The following is a 23,486-nucleotide window of genomic DNA, read 5'->3' as shown; positions in this document are numbered from 1 at the left end:
TCAAACACATTTTTAATTGAAAAAAAGGTTTCGCAGTAAGAGTAAGTCCAAAGACTTAAAAATGAAGCCTTACCTTCCCAGTCCACTACAATACTCTTTGAATATCTAGCAGTGCAAAAAGTAATTATAGCAATACCACAATTCTTACCATTCACTTGAAAGATGTGAGTCTGATAGACTTGTTCATAGCCATCTGCATAGCAGGTGTAATTGCCCATGTGAGTTGTGGTAACCTTAGTAATATACAAGGATCCATCATCTCCAAAGTCCTATAGGAAAAAAAAGTAAAATTTAAAAGTGACCTGTTTGTGTTTAATATATTTTTAAACAATTTTAAAAAGTGTACTCAGGAGCAAAGTAAATAGAGTAAAATATTGTTTTAAATTATCAAAATAATCATTGTAAGTCCTATAAAGTTGGGAGACTAGTAATTACCACTTTTGTAAGACGTGTTTTGTTTAAAATGTATAATCTCACTCATAAACATAGCTTTTTAGTATTTATATGAAGTATATGAGTTTATGTGTAAACTAACTCAATTTCTACATATTTTTTTCTAATCCAGTTTACATTTTCAATGAATAAAGATATACTATGTTTTTTTTAGTTGTAGCTAAAACAAGAGATCTTAATTACATTATTCACATTTGTAATTGTTCCTTTTGTTTTATATGCTTTAATTATATATTTATCCAGAAAAATAATTAAACAGGGTGGTCATAGATAAAATTTATAGCTATATTGATAGAACAGGATTTTTTAAAACTCAAAAACAATCAATATATTAGAAAACATTTACCATACTATTTCAAAGCTATGGGAACAATTGCATAAACACTTTGGAAGAAAGGAAGGAAAAAAATCTCACTTATTTGTCAAAATAAAATCTAAAAAACAACTTTGGAACAGTAAAGACCGGAAAGTGTTTTCTTCCATGAAAACAATGGATAGATTGGCAAATTTGTTAAAACCAACTTTTTTAAAACTCTGGAAATAGGCAAAAGCTCACACTAATCCACAGACCACAAATTGTAGTAATATATGTGAATCAAACCATGTATGTATGTATGTATGTATGTATGTATGTGTGTCAATTATTTCTAAAAACAAAACAAAACAAAACAAAAAACCTGGTGGAAAAAAGCGGCTGAATCTCCATAAATGGTGGGAGTTGTGTCGTCCCTCTCTCCACAGCTGCTTTGGAAGTCTTGACCCACCAGCTTCTTAATTTAACTCATCGTCCTAGCAAACACCTGAGGGCTGAGAACAAGTTTAGAACTTCTCCGAGACCTCATCTGGGTAAAGGCCTCTACTCATAAGCCTTTATTAAAAAACAAACAAACAAAACACACAAAAATGAGTTGTTTAACATGGAGCTACTTACTTGTTGTGGATAACATAGGCACCACAACAACAACATAAACGTAAAAGAAAAAACCAATGGGATGTCCACAAGGAGATTTAAAAAGATCTGTGTATTCCTGGGAAGATAGAAGACCATACAAATGTTCAGGGTTGTATCCATGACCAGAATCCCTAATCCCTCATCTCTGACTGACCTTAGTGAAGACTAACGCAGACTTGTAAATGCTTGTAGGAGCATTCAACACATGTCAATAAACGGAAGTAGAGCACCTCAGCAAAGTCTGGAGGATTTACTGATTCAAGGTGTTTAATTAAATCTCTGTCTAATCATTAGCTCACCACTAAGACAACTGAGCAAAGATTTCCATGACCATGTGCAGCAAACTAAAGAAAAATAGATCAATTATACTTCATCAAAATTAGAAACTTTTGCTCCCCAAAGAACACTATCATGAAACTAAATAAATAAATAAATAAATAAATAAATAAATAAATATAAAAACTACTGCATAGAATGGGAGAATTCTCAAATTATCTGTCTCATATGGTTCTTGTATCCAGAATATATAATGAACCATGAAATTAAACACATAAATAATCCCATTAAAACAATGGGTAAAGGATTTGAACAGCTATCTCTCAAAAATGATTTACAATGGACAATTTGCAATGAGCAATATAAGCATATAGAAGGGTGTTCAGCCCCATTAGTCATTAGGGAAATCCAAATAAAAATCACTATGAGATACCAGTTTACATCTTCTAGACTGGCAAACAAAACAAGACAAACAAACAAAAAAAACCCTGACAATACAATTGTATGAGAGCATTTGGAAAAACTGGAATCTTCAAATTTTGTTGGGTAGGAATATTAAATGGTACACCTTCTTTGGATAATAGCTTGGCGGTTCCTTAAAGAGTTAAACAAAGGGTCATCATGTCTCTAACAGTTTAATGCCTAGGCATACACCAAAAAACGCACCAAAGGGTCACGAGTTTGATTCCCAGTCAAGGGCATGTACCTGGGTTCCAGGCACATGAAGGAGGCAACCAATCAATGTAACCCTTCTCTCTCTCTCTCTCTCTCTCTCTCTCTCTCTCTCTCTCTTTCTCTCTCTCCCTCCCTCCCTCACTCCCTCCCTCCATTCAACTCTCTCTAAGAAGCAATGGAAAAAAATATCCTCAGGTGAGGATTAACAACAGCAAAAACACACAAAAAATATTTCACAGATATTCAGTCTCATCTACACTAATAAAAGAAACATGGTAATTAGCGTACGACCGCTACCCTTTTCATTGGCTAATCAGTGAGTATATGCAAATTAACTGTCAGCCAAGATGGCGGCCGGCAGCCAGGCACTGAAGCGAGCATGAGGCTTGCTTGCTGCGGACTCCAACGTTCCCCGCCTCACTTGCCGGCCTCTAAGCTGCAACTCTAAGAAACTATGTACTATGTTGCAAATAAGAAGGTAAACAAAACACCAGAAAACAGACGGACTGAAACCCAGCCGGACTGAAAATTGTATCCATGTTTTCAGCAGCAAGGCCTTAGCACTAAAGCTGGCCCAGAATAAAAAAAAAAAAGAAAAGAAAACAAGGAGCGGTTGGAAGCTTTAGTCACTCGCCAGCCGGAAAACAGCCCTCAGCCCCTCACCCAGACTGGCCAGGCACCCCAGTGGGGACCCCCACCCTGATCCAGGACACCCTTCAGGGCAAACCAGCCAGCCCCTACCCATGCACCAGGCCTCTATCCTATATAGTAAAAGGGTAATATGCCTCCCGGCACCGGGATCAGCGTGACAGGGGGCAGCTCCCAAACCCCCTGATCAGCCCTGCTCTGTGCCTGATAGGGGGGAGCTCCCCAATCCCCTGATTGCCCTGCGGCTCTGTGTTTGACAGGGGGGAGCACACCAACCCCCTGATCGGCCCTGCTCTGTGTGTGACAGGGGGTGGCGCCCCAACCCCCCTCCACAGGCCTTGCTCTGTGTGTGAAAGGGTAGAGCCATAACCTCCCCATTGGCCCTGCCCTGAGTGTGACAGGGTGCAGCGCCCCAACCCCCTGATCCGCCCTGCTCTGTGTGTGACAGGGGGCGGTGCCCCAACTCCCCTATCGGCCCTACTCTGTGAGTGACAGGGGGGAGCTCCTCAACCCCCTGATCGGCCCTGCTCTGTGCATGACAGGAGGGAGCTCCCCAACCCCCTGATCGACCCTGCTCTGTGTGTGACAGGGTATAGAGCCCCAACCCCCCTGATGGGCCCTGCTCTGTGAGTGACAGGGGGCAGCGCCCCAAACCCCTGATGGGCCCTGCTCTGTGAGTGACAGGGGGTGGCGCCGCAACCTCCCCATCGACCCTGCCTTGAGTGTGACAGGGGGTGGTGCCCCAACCCCCCAATCGGCCCTACCCTGAGCGTGACTGAGGGTGGCATCGCAACCTCCCGATCCGCCCTGCTCTGTGCATGACAGGGCGGCGCCCCAACTCCCCAATCGGCCCTGCTCTGAGCCTGACCAGGGGCTGCACTTAGGGATTGGGCCTGCCTTCTGCCACCTGGGAGCAGGCCTAAGCCAGCAAGTCGTTATCTCCCGAGGGGTCCCAGACTGCGAGAGGGCACAGGCCGGGCTGGGGGTCCCCCCGCCCCCCGAGTGCACAAATTTTTGTGCACCGGGCCTCTAGTTAACTTATAATAATCAAAAAGTAAAAACAATTCAATACCTATCAATTGATGAATAGATATACACATAGTGGCATATTTATATACAATATTATTTGTCAATAAAAAGGAATAAAATTCTGATATATCTTACAACATGAATAACCCAGTCCTATAGAGACAGAAAATAAATTAATGTTTACCAGTAGAGAGAGGAATGGGAGATGGAAAATGACTGCTAAAAGATATGGAATACTTTTTGAAATGATGGAAATGTTCTAAACTTGATAGCCAATGGCTGCAAAATTTTGTGACTATAGTAAAACCACTAAATTGTACATTTTAAAGAGATTAATTTTATAGTATCAGAATCATATTTCAATAAAGTTGTAATCAACATAACTTATGCATAAAATAAATATAAAAAATAAATATGCTAGAATAAAATTATGATTTTGGCTAATGAAATATTTATTGCTATAGAGATGTTAAAAATCAAGAAAGAAGTATCAATATGTTTATATAAAAATACTTCTGTATTACAAAACACTGTAAGCATTAAAAGGAAGATAACAGATTATCTATGCAAAATATTTTTTAAATGTAATGCATTTTGATCCTTATTTATACAGCGGTTATTGTATGCCAGATACTGCTCTAAGCAATTCATAAATAATGACATATTTGAGCCATATATCAACCCCATATGAAGAGAATCTCCTGCCCTAGCTGGTTTGACTCAGTGAATAGAGCATCAGCCCATGGACTGAAGGGTCCTGGGTTTGATTTCGGTTAAGGGCATGTACCTTGGTTGCAGGCTCAATCCCAGCCCAGGTTGGGGTGCATGCAGGAGGCAACTAATTGATGTGTCTCTCTCACATGGATGTTTTTCTCTCTGTGTCTCCCTCCTACCCTTCAACTCTCTCTAAATATTAATGGGAAAATATCTTTGGTTGAGAATTAACAACAACAACAACAAAAAGAGAATCTCCTAAAATGTCCCCACATTATAGAGGGGGATAATAAGATGTAAAATATTCTCCTTGGTTTCACTTGACCTCCAGTTAGTAGAGCGAGGATTTGAACACAGGTAGGCTTACTCCAGAGCCTATGCTGTAAATCCCTACACTATGCAGCCTTCCTTCTCAATCATAGACTGAACCAGGAATAAAGCCAGGAAAAGGGAACAAAGAAGAAAGTCAAGACAAACTTCTACGACAAAGGAAAAATACAATGGTAGGTCTGAAGAAAAGAGCCTAGAAATATAGTGAGAATACATGTGGAAAAGGAAGAGGGAAAGCTGGATCAATTTCCCAAGATCTAAAAACAATAGCATCTTACAATATAAATCAACAACTGCATCTCTTCCCTTTCTCAGAGGCAGAGAATGAAGATGAATATGAGGCTGCTGTAGCACTCAGTCTTCAGATGTAATTAGAAAATTTTAATATATTTTATTACAAATATTATAAAAGGCGTGCTTTTTCCATATATTTGGTAACTACTAAGATTTACCCTCTAAGAATTATTTGTTTATTTTCTCTTTCACCTTTTGAACTTACCATTTTTTATGTTCATTCCCATTTTTTTTAATGTATTGCTCTTCTTTTCACTTTGTGTGGAATATTTTTGGTTTGGATTTTTTTTTTTATTCCTCATACCAACTTTATAATTAGAAAGCCCTTTTTTGTTCTGATTTAATGTAAATATCTCCCAACATTGTCTTCTCATTGCCTTATATTTGTAAAAATTATATCTAATCTTTTAATATTTTCTATATTTAAATTACCACTTTTTCTCTAACTGTAAATAATTGTGTCAGTGTCATTTCATCAAGAAAACTTTTTTGCCCCATTTGTGATGTTTTATCCTTGTATCTTCAAAATATAACTTACTGATATTCCCATAACAGTGTTCCAAAAGTATACCTTATATGTTTCTAATTTTAACATATTCATAGCATGTGCATTTCTGTTAAAAATAGCTTTCCTCTGATTTATACTCACTACAGGTTGATTGCAATCAAAAAAATTACTAGGGGCTATTAAACCTGGGTCCAAAAATAAGGAAAATGTTCTTGCAGGGAGAAGAGAAAGAAATAGGGAGAGAGAAGGGGCGAGGAAAAAAGAATAAGAATAAAATATGGACTTAGAGGAGAAAGAGAAGCACAAGTAGAACAAGAACAAGAAGAAAAAGAAGGAGGAGGAGAAGAAAGAAGAGGTTTGAGGAAGAGGAAGGGGGAAGAAACAGGGTAGTCCAAGAAAGAGGAGAAAGGGCAGGAGGGAAGGAGAAACGTACTGTATGCTGTGGCCATCATATTATCCATTGAAGAATTATATTTCCTTAATTACTATCAAATAAAATTTCCCAACATCATTTTATATAAGATTATTCATACCACATTCCTACAGCTCCCAGGGGAAACTTTCTTGCAGTTACAAAAAACCTCAAGACCTGCACAATAGGAGAGGATTTGGAGCTTGAAAACTAAACAAGGAAGTTGCTGTCATAAAACTCCCTGCATTACCACAGACTACTATTAAAAACACTGCTAATAGAGCAGAGCACTTAGTCTAGAGAATGGAAATGCCAAACAGAAAGACCAGAACTGTGCTTCCTATTAGCACTAAGGCAAATAGTTGATATGTAGTAGGGTATAATGTTGGAAAGCCAAACTTCCATGGAAATCAATTCCAAGTGACTAGAGTTAAACATATTTTGAGATGCCTGGAGGGTGTGCCTCCGTAGTTGAGCTTTGGCCTATGAACCAGGAAGTCACAATTCAATTCCCGGTCAGGGCATGTGCCCAGGTTGTGGGTTGGATCCCCAGTGTGGGGTGTGCAGGAGGTAGCCCATCAATGATTCTCTCTCACCATTGATGTTTCTATATCCCTCTCTTTTCCTCTCTGAAATCAATAAAAATGTATTTAAAAAATGTTTTGAGAAAGATTATGAGCCAAAAATAATTATGGATTGCTTAAAATATATAGTAAGATATCCAGTATGCACAGGGTAGACAAGCACACAAGGCATGCATATAGAAGACAGACTAATCCCAAGAAGAACAAATCATGGTCAGAACAGGGATCAATCCCTTCACTGGACAAGAATAATTGGAAAGAATTGTAAAAACCAAAGTATATCTAATATTTGTAATTATATTCATATTGATATACTTCAAACTGTAAGTAGGTCTTTTAAAGTAGATTTTCAAAAAAACCCTTTTTAAATCTTCATAAAATCTGAAATAAACATGTGTTGTTCTATATAGCTACCTAGAAAGCATGGTTCTTCCCTATTTACTATAATAAAGATACTTCACTCAATGATGTGAAAATTATCCAAGAATATAACCTTGAGAATGTTTAAACACCCAATGATGTGAAAATTATCCAAGGATATAACCTTGAGAAAAGTTAAAAAGTATCTTATTGCAATCTGTGTTATTCTGCAACATGAAATCCATTTAACTTAGAATATTCTCTAAATTAGCATATAGGTGAACTATTCTAAGCGATGTATCTTTATTCATGTTTTTTTCCTCTTCTAAATGGAAGAAATATTTTCCACATTCATTTTATTTCAATATACAACTTCATAACCACCTTTTCAGGCAGCTTTTTTGAATAAGCAAGACTAATATTCCCTCACCACTTTAAATAAAGCATGGATCTTTTTGCTACACTTAAAATAAAACCCAATAAATATTTATGGAACACTTAAGTATGCCAAATACTGTGCTAAATAATTTAAATAAATTATCAAATTTCATCCTTTAAATGGCTTCTTCAAAATGCACTACTATTAGTCCCATTTTATATGTCAGAAAACTGAAATAAGCTGATTTTAAGTTTCAAGTCACCAACTGCTATGGTCTGAATGTGTCTCCTCCCCAATTCATCTGTTGAAATCCCAGGGCCCAATGTGATGGTATTAGGAGCTGAGGCCTTTGGGGGTGATTAAGTCATGAGTGTGGAGCCATCATAAATGGGATTAATGTTCCTTTCATTGAAACCCCACAGAGATCCCTTGCCCTTTTCACCATTGAGGACAAAGGAAGAAGGCACCAGCTATGAACCAGGAAGAGGGCTATCACCAGAACATTAATGTACTGGCATCTTGATCTTGGACTTCTCAGCTGTAGAAGTGTGAGAAATACATTTCTGCTGTTCATGCTACCCAGTCTGCAGTATTTTGTTATAGCAGCCCAACAGACTAAGACACCAACCAAAGCAAGGTTCTAAGATTAACATCCAAAGGATCAGACTGTAGAATGGGGTTACACTTGTTATTATGTAACTAGAGGCCTGGTACACAAAATTCGTGCACGAGGTGTGGGGGGTGGTTCAGCCTGGCCTGCACTCTCTTACAGTCTGGGGCCCCTCACTCCTAACCACCTATCTGCTTGCTCCTTACCGCTTGGATCACTGCCCCTTAGCGCTGCAGCAGAGGCGGGAGAGGCTCCCGCCACCACCGCTGCGTTCACCAGCCATAAGCCTGACTTCTGGCTGAGTAGAGCTCCCCCTGTGGGAGCACACTGACCATGAGGGGGCAGCTCCTGCATTGAGCTTCTGCCCCCTGGTGGTCAATGTGCATCATAGTGACCAATTGTTGTGGTCGTTCCACTGTAATGGCCACTTAGGCTTTTATTATATAGATTATATAGATGGAACTACCTGACAGTCAACGTGCCCCCCGAGGGGTCCCGGATGGCAAGAGGGTACAGGCCAGGCCAAGGGACCTAACCGGTGCAAAATCAAGGCTGGGGAGGGATGCAGGAGGTTGGCCAGCTAGGGAGAGACTTAGGGAGGGCTGCAAGGCATGTCCAACCCATCTCGCTCAGTCCTCATTGGCCAGACCCCAGCAGCAAGCTAACCTACTGGTCAGAGCGTCTGCCCCCTGGTGGTCAGTGCACATCATAGTGACTGGTTGACTGGTCGACTATCTGTCCCCTGGTGGTCAGTGCATGTCATAGCAAGCAGTTGAGCGGCCTTAGCATATCATTAGCATATTATGCTTTGATTGGTTGAACAGTTGACCAAATGACTGGACAGTTAGCATATTAGGCTTTTATTATCTAAGATTCTTAATACATCTTCCTCGTCCCAGGTCCTTTATTACTTTAGCCATACCTCAAACTTACCAGTGCTTTTTCTTTTTTTAATATAGATACATCAGTCCTACTCCTTATCTTCATTTTGATTCAGCATTTCTAATTAGTTCATTTAATAGTTCATTTCAGCATCTAAACCAAATGTGCAATTTTGATGCTCAACCATGGTTAAGAGTTATGGCCTTAGAACAGACACTCCTGAATTCAGGGATCAAGTCTTTTACTTATTCTGAACTCTCATTACACCTTTATAATCTTGCTGCCAATACACTCCATAAATATTTCTTTCCCAATTAAATCTTTATGAGCTCCTACACCATTAAAAAGTTGCCTCAAGGAAGTGATGTCTGGAGAGTCCACAGAAAACTTAAAATCATTTATTTTGTTGAGTCAATTGCTTATATTCTCTTTGAGGCAGTTCAGTGAGGAACTATGCGGGGGGGGGGGGGGGGGAATCTGTAGCACATTTCTACATTTTGAAAATGTATGGCTACTATTGACTATAACTAATTGTAAAGGAGTAATAATCAAAACATTTAACAACCTATATTTGATGAGCATTGATCAATCAGAGTACACAAGGCAGTAAACATCCGTTATGATTATACTAGGAAACAACAGCTGAATTCATGTCGGTATTTAACCACAAGAATTTATCCCAAATCAGAATGATAGGTTCTGTCTATTAGAAAAGGCAATTTTTAAATTTAAGTTTACTTTCCTACTTCATATTATGTTCCTCCTCGTTGTTCTAAATTCCATGGCACCGGTATTACTATACTTTAAATGAGGTTTTCTGTGTAGTATATATTTTCATATGCACTGAAAATTCCTTTCTCATTTCAAATATGCTAGTTTGATTTTATTTTGTAAAAGCTATTTTCCTAGCTTTTTATGTGTAAAAAATATATCTTCATAAAATAGCAATAAAAGTAACTTTTCATCATGAGATTATAGTACTTTCATCAATTTCAATCATCTACATATTGAAATTGATGAAAGTACTATAATCTCATGATTTACGTGATTTTCTAAAAATCATAGAAGCTTCTCACTATATAATTAAGTAATATAAATTTAATTTAGTTAAACATATTATTTTACAAACCATTTTTCCTAACGTAAACCATTTCATATATTAAATACACACACAATAAAACAGTAAACTTATATGGACTAAAATTATTATTTCAAATTGATAAGCAAACCAAAACTCAAGCAACTGTTTTCTTTGGTAGGAAGACCAAAATCAAAAATGTAAAACTATATGTAACAATATTATTTAATGGCATAGATAAATAATCAAATTAATAATATTTAATTTCACTTAAAAAACAACCCTGGAAAAGTGTTCATTAATATAATAGTGAGAAATAAATTAAAAGCCTATCAGTCTTTCTTACAGAACTAGTACTCAAAGTATATATACAGAATCAGATTTGCCATGAAGCTGATAGAGCTTTAAGTTTCAGAGCTCCTCATTTGTACAAGCTCTTTACAAATATCTGAAAGCAGCTTTGCAATGTGTATATGTGGTTTTATATTTGTGCAATACCTACAAATATATTTATAACCTTCTGTGATTTTTATTGTAATAAATACCCAATTTTTATCTAATTGTTATCTATAATTTGTATTCTATGTCTTAAAGCACCTTCTAATTGTAGGTGCTTTAAAACTTCAAGGTCCATATCACCTTGAACCACCTCTGACCATATGAATTATTTATATTTTGACAATACCATGCTTTATACGCAAAGAAACAGAAGTCAGGAAGGTTAATTAACTTATCTATGAAGGCTATTAGGTTAATGATCCAACATTTAAAACTAGGTCATCTGGCTCCAGAGTCCATGTTCTGAAAGCCCATACTTTATAGATACTGGCATCAACATGAATAAATCCCCAAGCACAATGCCATCTATCTATCTATCTATCTATCTATCTATCTCATATAACTCAATTTATATCATTAAAATACAGGAAAAAATAAACTATATGCTGTAAGTATATGCACATTATATACATTTATGATAAAAGTGAAAATAACAGCAAAGAATTGGTAAACATATAACTCATGGTAGCATTATATCTAAAGAAGAAGAAGGATGTAGTAAAGAGGACCCTACCAGGGGCTTCAAATGTGTTGTCAATGCTACATTTTTTAAATAGTTATTAAGTCGATAACTTTCAGGGTTTATTTTAATTTAAATCATACTCATTTTATATATATCCTTGGGATGTGTAATAGTGAAATATAAAAGGCCAATTAAAAATTATAGTAGACCTAGCTGGTTTGGCTCAGTGGATAGAGCGTCAGCCTGCGGACTAAAGGGTCCCAGATTTGATTCTAGTCAAGGGCACATGGCTGGGTTGTAGGCTTGATCCCTAGTAGGAGATGTGCAGGAGGCAGCCAATCAGTGATTCTCTCTCATCATTGATGTTTCTATCTCTCTCTCCCTTTCCCTCATTCTCAGAAATCAATAAAGATATATTTTAAAAAGTTATAGCACACCTTGCCTTGGCTGATGTGGTTCAGTGGTTAAAGTGTCAACCCACACATCATAGGGCTGCGGGTTCAATTTCCGGTCAAGGGCATGTACTTGGGTTGCAGGTTCTATCCCCATCCATGTTGGGGAGTGTGTGGAAGGCAACCAATTGATGTGTCTCTCTCACATCTATGTTACTCTTCTCTCTCTCTCTCTCTCTCTCTCTCTCTCTCTCTCTCTCTCTTCCTCCTCCCTCAAACCCTCCCTCCCTTATACTTGCTCTAAAAAATCAATGGAAAAATATCCTTGGGTAAGGATTAACAGCAACAACAAAAATTAAACTAGACCTTAAATCATGTATGTCAAAGTACATAGCTTCTAAGTTTATGTAGAAAATCCAAGTCTTTTTCTTATTACTCTAAATACTAGAATGGCACTTCTTAAAAATTTCACGAAGAAAATACCATTTAGATATTAAACTATATTTTGGCATATTTTGAAAGAGAATTAATCCTTATTTTGGTTTCATCAAAAATATTAATAACATAATACCCAAAGATTCCTGGAATCCTGGTAACTTATATAATCAATGAATTAATAATGTGTATTACAGAATTTCGGCTTCATTTCAGGATAGACTGATAGAAAGAATGTCATACCTATGCAAACAAGCAGAAGCGGGGCAACCTGCAATATTATACTGATCTTGTGCCATCAGAATGATGGCTTCCAAGGGCAACCAATTAGTGTAAAATCTGAGGAAAGGTGGAGTGAGCCTCCATAAAGAGACAAGACAAGGGTATAGGCAATCACTATCTAGTATAGGCAGTAACTCAGCTAGACTAGTGAATTGAAAAAAAAGAAAAAAACAACAATAAAAAACAACAACTAGGCTGCCATACAAACAAGTACCAAAAAAAAAAAAACAACTGACTTTTAATGGATTGTTAAAAGCTGGACATGTACGGTTGTGGACGTGTGCAGTCCTGGGGACCGGGACACTTGTAGCCTTTTCTCCAGGAACCTCACTGTTTGCTCACGAGAAAGAGGGAGAGATCAGAGAAAACATTCATTGGAATGTAGTTCTCTGGTGTAACAGCTGCTACTGAGGGAAAAATAAAGAAATTTTTTTTTTTAAATTAAATCTTTATTGTTCAGATTACATTTGTTCCTCTTTCCCCCCCCCCCCCATAACTCCCCTCCTCCCAGTTCCCGCCCCACCCTCCGCCCTCACTCCCCACCCACTGTCCTCATCCATAGGTGCACGATTTTTGTCCAGTCTCTTCCCGCATCTCCCATTCCCCTTTCCCCCCCAAGAATAGTCAGTCCATTCCCTTTCTATGTCCCTGATTCATTATAATCACCAGTTCATTCTGTACATCAGATTATTTATTCACTTGATTCTTAGATTCACTTGTTGATAGATGCATGTTTGTTGTTCACAATTTGTATCTTTACCTTTTTCTTCTTCCTCTTCTTAAAGGATACCGTTCAGCATTTCGTATAATACTGGTTTAGTGGTGATGAACTCCTTTAGCTTTTCCTTATCTGTGAAGCTCTTTATCTGACCTTCAATTCTGAATGATAGCTTTGCTGGATAAAGTAATCTTGGTTGTAGGTTCTTGGTATTCAGCACTTTGAATATTTCTTGCCATTCCCTTCTGGCCTGCAAAGTTTCTGTTGAGAAATCAGCTGACAGTCGTATGGGTATTCCCTTGTAGGTAATTGAGTCTCTTTCTCTTGCTGCTTTTAAGATTCTCTCTTTGTCTTTCGCTCTTGGCATTTTAATTATGATGTGTCTTGGTGTGGTCCTCTTTGGATTCCTTTTGTTTGGGGTTCTCTGCGCTTCTTGGACCTGTAAGTCCATTTCTTTCACCAGGTGGGGGAAGTTTTCTGCCATATTTCTTCAAATAGGTTTTCAATATCTTGCTGTCTCTCATCTCCTGGCACCCCTATTATTCTGATGTTTGTACGCTTGAAGCTGTCCCAGAGGCTCCTTACACTATCTTCGTATTTTCGGATTCTTTTTTCATTTTGCTTTTCCGGTTGGGTGTTTTTTGCTTCTTCGCATTTCAAATCTTTGACTTGATTCTTGCGCTCCTCTGGTCTGCTATTGGGTGTCTGTATAATATTCTTTATTTCAGTCCGTGTATGCTTAATTTCTAGTTGGTTCTTTATCATAGCATCAAGGGTCTCATTAGTTTTCGTGAGGCTCTCATCAAGTTTATTGGCTGCTTCTAGCACATTATTACAAGCCCTCAAAATTGCGTTTTTTAGCTCCATATCCTCCATTTCTGTCATGTTTTTTTGTCTCCGCATCTTTTATGCTTTCTTGGTGCACCCCCTTGTGGTCTTTGTGCGCAGTCTTGTTCTAGTTAAGCCTTGATTGTTGTAGTTAATACTAGAGGGATTTGACCACCAGGCTGACTGGCTGTGAGAATCAGCTGTGTGGAAAACTTCTGTCCTCTGGGGAGGTGCTAATCTAGCCTTTGCCTGAGGCTATCCGGCAAATGGCTCTGCGCAGGGCTTGGGAGGGGCGGGTCGCACGGGCTCAACAGGGTGGGCGGAGGGAGCAGTTATGGCTGCTCTCAGTCCCGTTCCCAGAGGCTCTGCTTCTCAGAACCCCAGCAACGGCTGCAAATCTCGGAGAGAAGGCTGCCCTCACGTTTCAACTGATGCCAGACAATCCCGCTTCTCCCGTTTGAGTCTGAGTCCCTAGAGACTCGCCCGGATCTGGAGCTCAGAGTCTGAGACTCCCTCCTGATTGAAAACGACAACCTCGCCCTCAGCCACCAGCCCGCTTTTCGCGCACACCTCCGCACCTTTAAATTTTCCACACTGCGCCTCTTCTGAGCCTCGGTATGCTGTTGTCTTTCCTTCTAGTTGAAGAGTCTGTCCTCGGCCAGCCTTCCTGTGGTTCTGGGTGATGTCCGTTCTGTCTTTTAGTTGTATTTTTGAAGTGGTTGTTTGCGGCAGCAATCTCAGGTGTTTACCTATGCCGCCATCTTGGTGTTTTCACAAAATAAAGAAATCTTACTTGGATCCTTCTCCCAGGTGGAATAAACTCTTAAAATGCTTAAGAAAGACAGCAAATCCTGTCACTTTGAGGGGATTTGGGGAAAGAAAAGAGGCAAGAAATCCTCCTACTTCCACAACATTACAGGTCTTTTACCACTGGGGGCAGGCAGGATCACTGAGAAAACTCAGCTCTAGATTCAGGCACATGAATTGCCTAAGGCTGAGGCTGAGAAAAAAACTAGGAGGCTCCCTTGCTCCTCATCACCCTGGCTAAGAAGAACCTGGAAACAAGCAAGAGCAGTAGTGGAGGGACAAGAACAGGGAGAAACAAGCTCTCTGAAAAACAGGCTCACAGGGAGAGCCTAAACCTGAGGGTGGACTAAACACAATCAAGAATTTGCTCAGATAATGAATCTAGCTCCAACCTTAGCCGCAAGGTGCCATAGAGGAATTTGAAGTTGGTGGTGCACTGAAGGTAATCATAACAACCAACAAAGTGGAAACACAGCACAACTCCTCAATAAAGGCCTAGCAGAAAAAAGAGGCATGCCTATTTCCAGGCATAAATACATTACTCAAATGGAAATACAAAGAGGAAATTAGTAAACAAACAAACAAATGAAACACTATCCAAGAAATGTAGGAAGAAATCAGTCTAAAATATATAATTAGAATCCTAGAAGAAAAAAAGTGAGAGAATGAAGAGAAAAATATATGTGAATGTCTGGTCAAGAATTTTCCAAAAGTAACACATTAAAAATCAACCTATAAATGCTAAAGACAAAAGGCAAGGCAAAATGTCATAGGTTGTCATAGGAGAATTACCTTCAAAAAATAGAAAGTCTTCCAGTTTTTTGATAATAGATATAACCAGAGTTATTAACATACCTAAAATTATATATAATCTAGAGGAGTGAGTGATCTACCAAGGATGTTAGGAAAAAGTGGACAAATGAGGGAACAATGTCAATTCTCCAGCATAAAGAATGCTTTGCCTGGCTAAGAAAATTTCAATCACTCATTCATCTATATTCTTAAAAATCAATCAACCAATCACTTAATTAATGATATGAGAATGTATAAATAACAAATATAATTTTAAAAAGAAATTATCAACCGGATACTGTTACATACTGAAATGCTAAAATGAATCATCACTTGGTATTTGAATTCAAATAATTTTCTTTTCTGATCATTTTCTTTCCAAAGGCACTTGTTTCTTATTTTAAATGTAATTCTTTCTTTCTCTCTCTCTCTCTCTCCTTCCCTCCTCTCTCTCTTTCTTTCTCTCTCTCTCTCTCCTTCCTTCCTTCCTTCCTTCCTCCCTCCCTCCCTCCCTCCCTCCCTCCCTCCCTCCCTCCCTCTTTCTTTCTTTCTTTCTTTCTTTCTTTCTTTCTTTCTTTCTTTCTTTCTTTCTTTCTTTCTTTCTTTCTTTCTTTCTTCCTTGTAATCCTCACTTGAAGATCTTATTTCTATTGGTTTTTAGAGAGAATGGAAGGGGCAGAGACAGAGAGAAACACATCAATTGGTTGCCTCATACACTCGCCCAAACCAAGGCCAGGATAGAGCTTGCAAGGAGGTACGTGCTCTTGACCAGAATCTAACCCGAGATCCTTCAGTCTGTGTAGCCAGGGCTCAATGTAACTTTGATAATTATATTTCCAATATCTTCTTGGGTTGAATTTCATGTTTAGTTGACTTTAATATTCATTGATAGTTATTTAAAAATTTATGAATTAAATCAGCAAATAATATTATGCAAAAGTCCACCCCACATTATTCTCATGCATCATCAGTCTTGAATAAGAAGTACTCTGGAACCCTGAAGAAAGCAAGCACATTATTCAGACATTCAGGAACCAATCAAGAGGCAGAAACCACACATTACTTTTAATGTGGAATTTTTCATTAAAAACTTAACTATAATAGGAATTGGAGTAATTGATGATTGTCTACTATAAAGGGTACCTGACGAATATAGGAGTAACAGATACAGGAGCAACCACCAACACTAGAGAAGAGACAGTGAACCCAGGGAAGAAACCCCTCTCCTGCATTGTTGATACCCAGACCTCTGTAGAGGTGGGCATGTCTAGGATTCATTGGAGGGCAGAGAAATTCACTGAGGCTACAGAGCTTCCCAAGAGGGTTTGGGAGGAAATTTTTTATAGGAGGTACCCTGCTGGAAACCGCCACTGAAGAGCCACTTGTGGTGATGCTGGAGAAGTCTGCCATGGGAACTACCATGAGCTCCTATAAATCAGGTACTCTTGGAGCTAAGAGGCTGCAGAGCTGAATGCTCTGCTGGAGTCTATGCACTAAGGAATTTTGCACACAGTACACGAAAGAGCCTGCCTAGAAAAACACACCAGAATTTGGAAGAGAAACCCATTTCCTACTCTACTGTTTCTCTGGTACCTCCTATGAAAAAAGTTCTCTGCCACAGGAGAAAAACTTATAAGATCCAGGTGTATTATTGAAAGGAATTTTAGGGATAAAAGAGGCAGGTTTAGGGAGTTTTAGGAATAAAGAGGGTCCATGGGGGAGGACTACAAAGGTGAAGGCTATGGAGCTGCCAAAAGGCATTCATTCACAGAGAAGAGAGAAAAAAAGAGGTGCCACAGGATAAGGGGAGAGGAAGACACAGGATAAGGGGAGAGGAAGACATCCATTCACAGAAGATAGGGAAGAGCCACAGGGTATGGGGAGGAAGAGGAAACAAACTTTCACAGAGGATAGAGAAATGCTGACAAATGGGAGAAAGAGGAAAATAAAAGATTTTCACAGGAGATGGAGAATTCTGCCACTGAAGGGGGAGAGAAAGAGGGGAGCACCACATGGGGTTTGAGCTTTGAAACTGATATAGTGACCAACTGGAAGACAGTATAAAGAAACAAAGAACTGCAGCCTTTATAAACCTTAGAAAAGAGGAGTTTAGTGGGTCACCTCCTTGGGACTCCCTCCCTATGTGGGAGTCTGTATCTGCTTCCAATAAATTTCCACCCTTTTTATTTATCACCTTTTGTCCATGGCTTCATTCTTCGAATCCATCTGGACAAGGACCCATGAAAGAAATCACCCTTGCATCCTGCTCAGGAAAAACCACCCGACTCATTATTGACTATTTAAGAGTGATTTGTAGAGAGTCAATGAATTGATAATGAGTACACCAGTTTTCAATATCTCTCAAGAAAAAAGCCAGATTAGGAAAACAAGTGATCAGCTATCTAGCCAATTGTAGGCCACATGTTTTACACTACACACTTTCCATCCTAATCATCCACCAATAATAAGGGGAAAGAAAGTGGATAGCATACAAAGAATAAATTCAAAAGTATCCCGAGTTCATTACATTAGTATTTGCAATTTGTGAAAACTTATCAAACTATAAACTTATGGTTTATATACTTGTCTGTATCATTTTTATATTTCAATAAAAACTTTCAAAATGAAGCACCCATGTTGCAAAGTTTAATTTCTGATTATAGTTATCCTATACATAGCATATCATAGAATCCATGTACATAGCCCTATTGATGCACTTATTTCTTTATGTTGTAAGTGCCTATTTAATTGCAATGACTGAATCAAAAACAATTTTATTTACGGGCTCTGAAAAAGTTTGAAAAACGAATAAAATGAATTTATTCTGGAAGTATATACTTGCCAATCATTCAAAATATGTTTCTTCCATGATTTATTGGAGGTTCTTAGTTTGCCTCTAACAGAAGGTAATTGCCATTATAAATGCTATCTGAAAGCTGCTCCCAACAGTATTAATTATTTTATGGTAAAAACTAAATGACTTCCATTTTATTCCCTAAGTTCTTACCCTTCAGTAAAATTTACTAGTTGGAGGGCAGAATCTCCTCACACGCTAAAAATTGAAATGTTTTCACTCTTAAATGGAGAATTAATCCATGTCTTAGGAGATAGGTCTTTTTAATAATGTTGTTAACTGATTTCAGACTGATTTCATTGATGACCTTAGCTGTCATCACTAATGCTTTACTACACCATGCCATTTGCTCTATAACTTTCTAGTCTTCTCCTCTTTGAATGTGGCTTGGCTACATTACTTGCCCAGGCCAAAGTAATGTTAGCAACTTTGACGCAGGCAGAAACTTGAGAAGAAAGAAAAGTGCATTATATGACATAGCCTGCTTTCTCTTGGATCCTTGCCATCAACTTGAGAATAAGGTAAGACTAGCCTACTGGAAGATGAGAGACTACATGGAGCAGAGTTAAATTATCTCAGCTGAGGCCATTGAAGGATAGTTAGTTAATAACTTGTCCAACAGCTTATCACATAGGAGTGGGAAAACTCAGCCAAATCAGCCAAAGTCAATCCAGATCAGCCGGACCTCCAAGCTGACCCAAAATCGTGTAAGAAATAATGAATGGTTGTAATTTTTAGTCATTAAAATTTGAAGTAACATGTCATGTAGATTGCAACATATATTTAGCATAACTTTTTAACTGGCTGAAGTTTTCTCTTTCACAATTAAAAAAAATTTTTTTTAAATGTTGTGTTTTGTTTTCTTAAGAAGTAATGTTCATAGCACTCCACTGGAGTTACTCCATAGGCAAAGTGAATTCAGAACCAAAAATCAAAACACACACACACACACACACACACACACCAAACAAAAAGCAAAAACACACTGGGATTCTTATATAAGGTGGTCACATGGTTTTTTCAATAGCTAGAGACCATTTTTCCTCCATACCAGCAATGAGAGATCGTAAATCTAAATTGCATTACAACCAAAATACAGACTATTATATACCATAAACTTTTTAAATTAAAAGCTTAAATATAAAACCTATAAATGTTGAGTCCACCAAATGGTATAATTGATTACAAAATAAGAGTTAAAACATATAATAGTTATTTAATCAGTAATCTGATTTCCTCATTAAGGGACATTGTAAGGGTTAAATAAAATGTTTTGAAATCATTTGAAAAAGTTTATAATAAAAAGGTGATAATTTAATAAAGGTAGACTTTCTGACTGTTTCACCAAGTGTGCACTGAACCACAGTTTGTTATTGGGTGATATGATATGTTTGATGGTTATGCCAATTAGGCAATAAAGATGAATAGATGCACAAAACTGAAGAGTTCTATGGATTGAATCATTTTGAACATTTGGGGAAAGAACCTGTGACTTGACATTTAGTTAAATACAGTTTATATGAAAAAATTATGAATTTTTCTTCTGTATGCAGCTAGATGACACCACTGTTGTTGGCTCAGCTGTCTTTTATAAGTCAGGAGAGAATTGGGAGTATCGTTCTGCTAATTGCCTGCACCACAGCTAAAATATATATTATATTCTAAAACAATGGCTCTTTTTTATATTTATGCAGTCTGTCTGTTTCTGAGATAAGGATAAATAAGAACTGTAAAAGTGAAGGCCATTAAAAACCTTCTGTGAGACAACTGATTTTTTCAGGAAGTGGTTATGGGGTACCTCTTGTTTGCCAGCCACTGTGAACCTCAGACAAAGACTGCATAGGTGTCTTTTCAAATGTCCTGTGGGAAGAGACGATTTTCTTTTAACTAACCACAAGGAAAATATATAATTGGTGTTGAGGACCTGAATACAGCCAGCTGATTCTTATTCTGCTACTAATCTTAAAAATTTTCAACTCTCAAATTAAATGTATGCTTATGTAGAACAATATATATTTCCAGTATTCATAGGATGCTGGTTATTTATCATCTTGAAATTGTTTCTTTTTCTTTGTACTTATGTTTTCTGCTTCCTTCCGCTGTGTTGAATGATATTATATCCACATGTGCACAATGCTTTCTCCATCAACCTGTGCTTCTTAGAGAAACTTTGTTGTTGCTTTTTGTTAACTTTACAACACTTCAAACCCAATTATTTATTTAGGTCATGAAGTTTTTGAAAAATAAAGTCTTGGATTTGAAACCCAGTTTTGTCACTGACTGGTTTCAAAGAACTCGATAAAATTGAAACTCTAATTTTCAATTTCCAAATACATACAAAATGGGAATAAAAATATTTGCTTACTTTATCTCACAAGTAAATGTATTGGGAAAATAAAATGATGCTTTGTAAAGCACTTTGTAAAGTGCAATAAAATGTGAGACATAATTTCCTTAATGATAAGGAATTAATATTTTATATTGGCACATCTAATTTTGCATGCATTGCAGATTTCTAAATGGGAGTAAATTTGTCAAAGTAATAAAGGGTAAAATTTTATTATTGCTTCTAATCATTCATCCAACATCAACAATCAGTATATTTTTCATGTAGTTGGTAAACTTAAGATGTTCTGAAATTCCTTTTTAAGTGGCGCTGGATATTCTTGCCTCCTGGTGGAAGGATTGCCTCACTAATGATCTCTTTTCTTTGGGCTACACAGGCTCAGATAGCTTTATTGTTCAGATAATAGTTTCCCATTCAGAGAAAAATAGGAAAGAAGAGTAGCTGGAAATAAGGCTATATTTTATCATTTGGAAATTTTCTACACATTTCTAAAATCATGAAAAGTGATAAAATAAAGTCATGACTATAATTCTAAAATCATAGTATCAGAGGTCTCTAAAGTGAATATAGTATAATGCCTTAATAACAAAAAGTAGTGTATATTTTTAAACATAATTCACACTTTAGGTTTACATTTGAAGGTGGAAAAACGTGATACAATGACTCACAACTGCGGTTTGAAAACAGTACAGGTATTTGTTGAAAAAAAAATCCAGGTATACGTGGACCCAGGCAGTTCAAATCTGTGTTGTTCAAGGGTCAACTGAAATTGTCATTAGCTTTTAAATTTTGTGTGACTATTGTTAATTAGATCTAACGCCATAGTCTTATTCTTGAGGGCAGATACTGTGTGGTTCACTATGTGATTTTCAGCATGTAGCACAGTGCCTCAATATAGAAAGTGTGTAATGTGAATTTGAATGAGTTAATAAAATAATGAATTATAATTACTCCTTTTTAAAGCTCTCAGGCATTTAGTTGAAAATTGTTTACTATAAACATTTAAATATATATAATGCTGAAAAGTTTAGTTTTTCCTTTGACTTGACCTGTCAGTAAGTAATGTATCGTTTAGTGTGGCGTTTAGATTTACCAGATATTCTTAGATAACACTTCTCTGAATGTTTATATTTTTATACAATGTTATGTTGCAGCATTCCACTTTTAAAACCAACACATTCACATAAACACTTAAAGTATTTATTTCCTTGGATTATGTAGTGAAAATTTATTTAAAGATGGCTATCAAAATTAAATTTAACCTTGATATAGCATGTGGTTAGTTTGCAGAACTAAATTCAGTTTAAGCTACCAAGAACTGTGAATGATCTGATATTTTTTCTTACTTATAGGCTAATAAGTAAACCTGCTCTAGTGTTGAAGATGCTGTCAGAAGACATGAGATTTCTGGATCAGAGGCAAAGGTATTTATTACTCATGGTACAGCAAGCCGCATAAACTTCATTCTTGCATCAGTTCTCCTTGTGCCCTAAGTCCCATGGGAGCAATGCAGAGGAGCCTGGAGAATTCCATAGACGGTGAACACACCTGGCTTCTATTTTACAGGGAGAAACTCTTTCTTTTTGTACTACACAAATATTCTTACAAATATAGTCCAGAACAAACATTGCCTCTGCTCACAAGCCATGCAAAAATATGAGACTCACGGAAAAATATTTCCTAGTGTGTTCTTCTCATATTAATGCAAATCTTGCATTTCATATTTTGAAATAATAATTTTATTTATTTTTCAGAGTAGTACATGTGTCAGAAATTTTTTTATTTCAATAGGTTAACTTGAGCCCACTAAATACTAAACCAATTAAAAACTACCGTGGTTTATTTGCACTCTTCTTGCTAATAAAAATGGATAATGATATGAGGTTTTAAAAATGTCATTTTCCCTTCTTTTAGATGATATTTCTAGAGTCCACTTGAATGGCATGTGACCTAATCACAAAACTACAGTTTTATTATAGAATCCTTAAACTGGCAGGAGTAATAAAGTTGACTTACAGGTGTACATCATATCTAACATGGAAAATCAGTTCTATCCCTTATCCATTCTCAACATGTGCTGCTAGCTTCAGAAGAAAGCTGATTTTATTCCTGTTAAAGGCCAATTTTGCTTTAAATTTGAGAAACTTACATTGATAGCATGACAGAGGTCAATAAATACAATTCAAAAATCTAGTGCAGGGCTGCCCTAAACAAGAGCCTGAGGAGGACCATTTCAGGAGGGTCAACACTTTGCTTGTCCCGTAGAAACCTAAATTAGAAATCAAATAATGAGTTGAAATTAAAATTTATGCCACAAAATTCTTTCTTAAAATAATGAAGCAGCTGGTTTACACATCAATATCAAATTATTAATGATCAAATAGTTTTCTTTGTAATCTGCTTCACTTATGTTTGGTTGTGGGTGGAGTTTTTCTGTGATAATTTTATGCGTCAAAATTTCTATTTGGTAATTTCAGGTCCCAATGTAATGGAAAATACACGATACCTGAAGCCCCATTTCTGTAGCCCCATTTCTCATTCATAAGAAAAAATAGGCACCGTAATTAAAATTTAAGGTCATGACATGAAGACATAGAATTATTTATGTGATAATTCAGCATACTTATTCCAGGAAGTAATAAACTAACACAGATCTGAATAATTTGCCCAAAGTCAGAGCAGGTGAAATCAAGAGATGACAAGATACCATAAAACTACCTAAAGCAGTCAATTATTTCACTCACCATCTTAAGGTCTTTTTTGTTTGTAATTAATTTATTCATTTTTAAAAATATTTTTATTGATTTCAGAGAGGAAGGGAGAGGG

The 23,486-nt window shown here is 37.3% G+C and overlaps 1 protein-coding gene across 3 annotated transcripts in view; it reads right to left on the bottom strand.

The window, feature by feature from the left end:
- FSTL5 (follistatin like 5) overlaps nt 1-23,486 on the bottom strand; it is a 579,511-nt gene that overhangs the window by 139,131 nt on the left and 416,894 nt on the right. For all 3 annotated transcript variants that reach the window (XM_006081840.3, XM_023753401.1, XM_006081839.3), the window contains exon 8: nt 149-269. In XM_006081840.3, the coding sequence (XP_006081902.1) occupies nt 149-269 (121 nt within the window). The remainder of the gene's footprint in view (nt 1-148; nt 270-23,486) is intronic.

The sequence above is a fragment of the Myotis lucifugus genome, unplaced genomic scaffold (assembly GCF_000147115.1).
Source record: "Myotis lucifugus unplaced genomic scaffold, Myoluc2.0 scaffold_1, whole genome shotgun sequence".
NCBI classification, from domain to species: domain Eukaryota; kingdom Metazoa; phylum Chordata; class Mammalia; order Chiroptera; family Vespertilionidae; genus Myotis; species Myotis lucifugus.
Note: the sequence above shows the minus strand (reverse complement) of the source record. Positions and strands in the feature narration are given on the sequence as shown.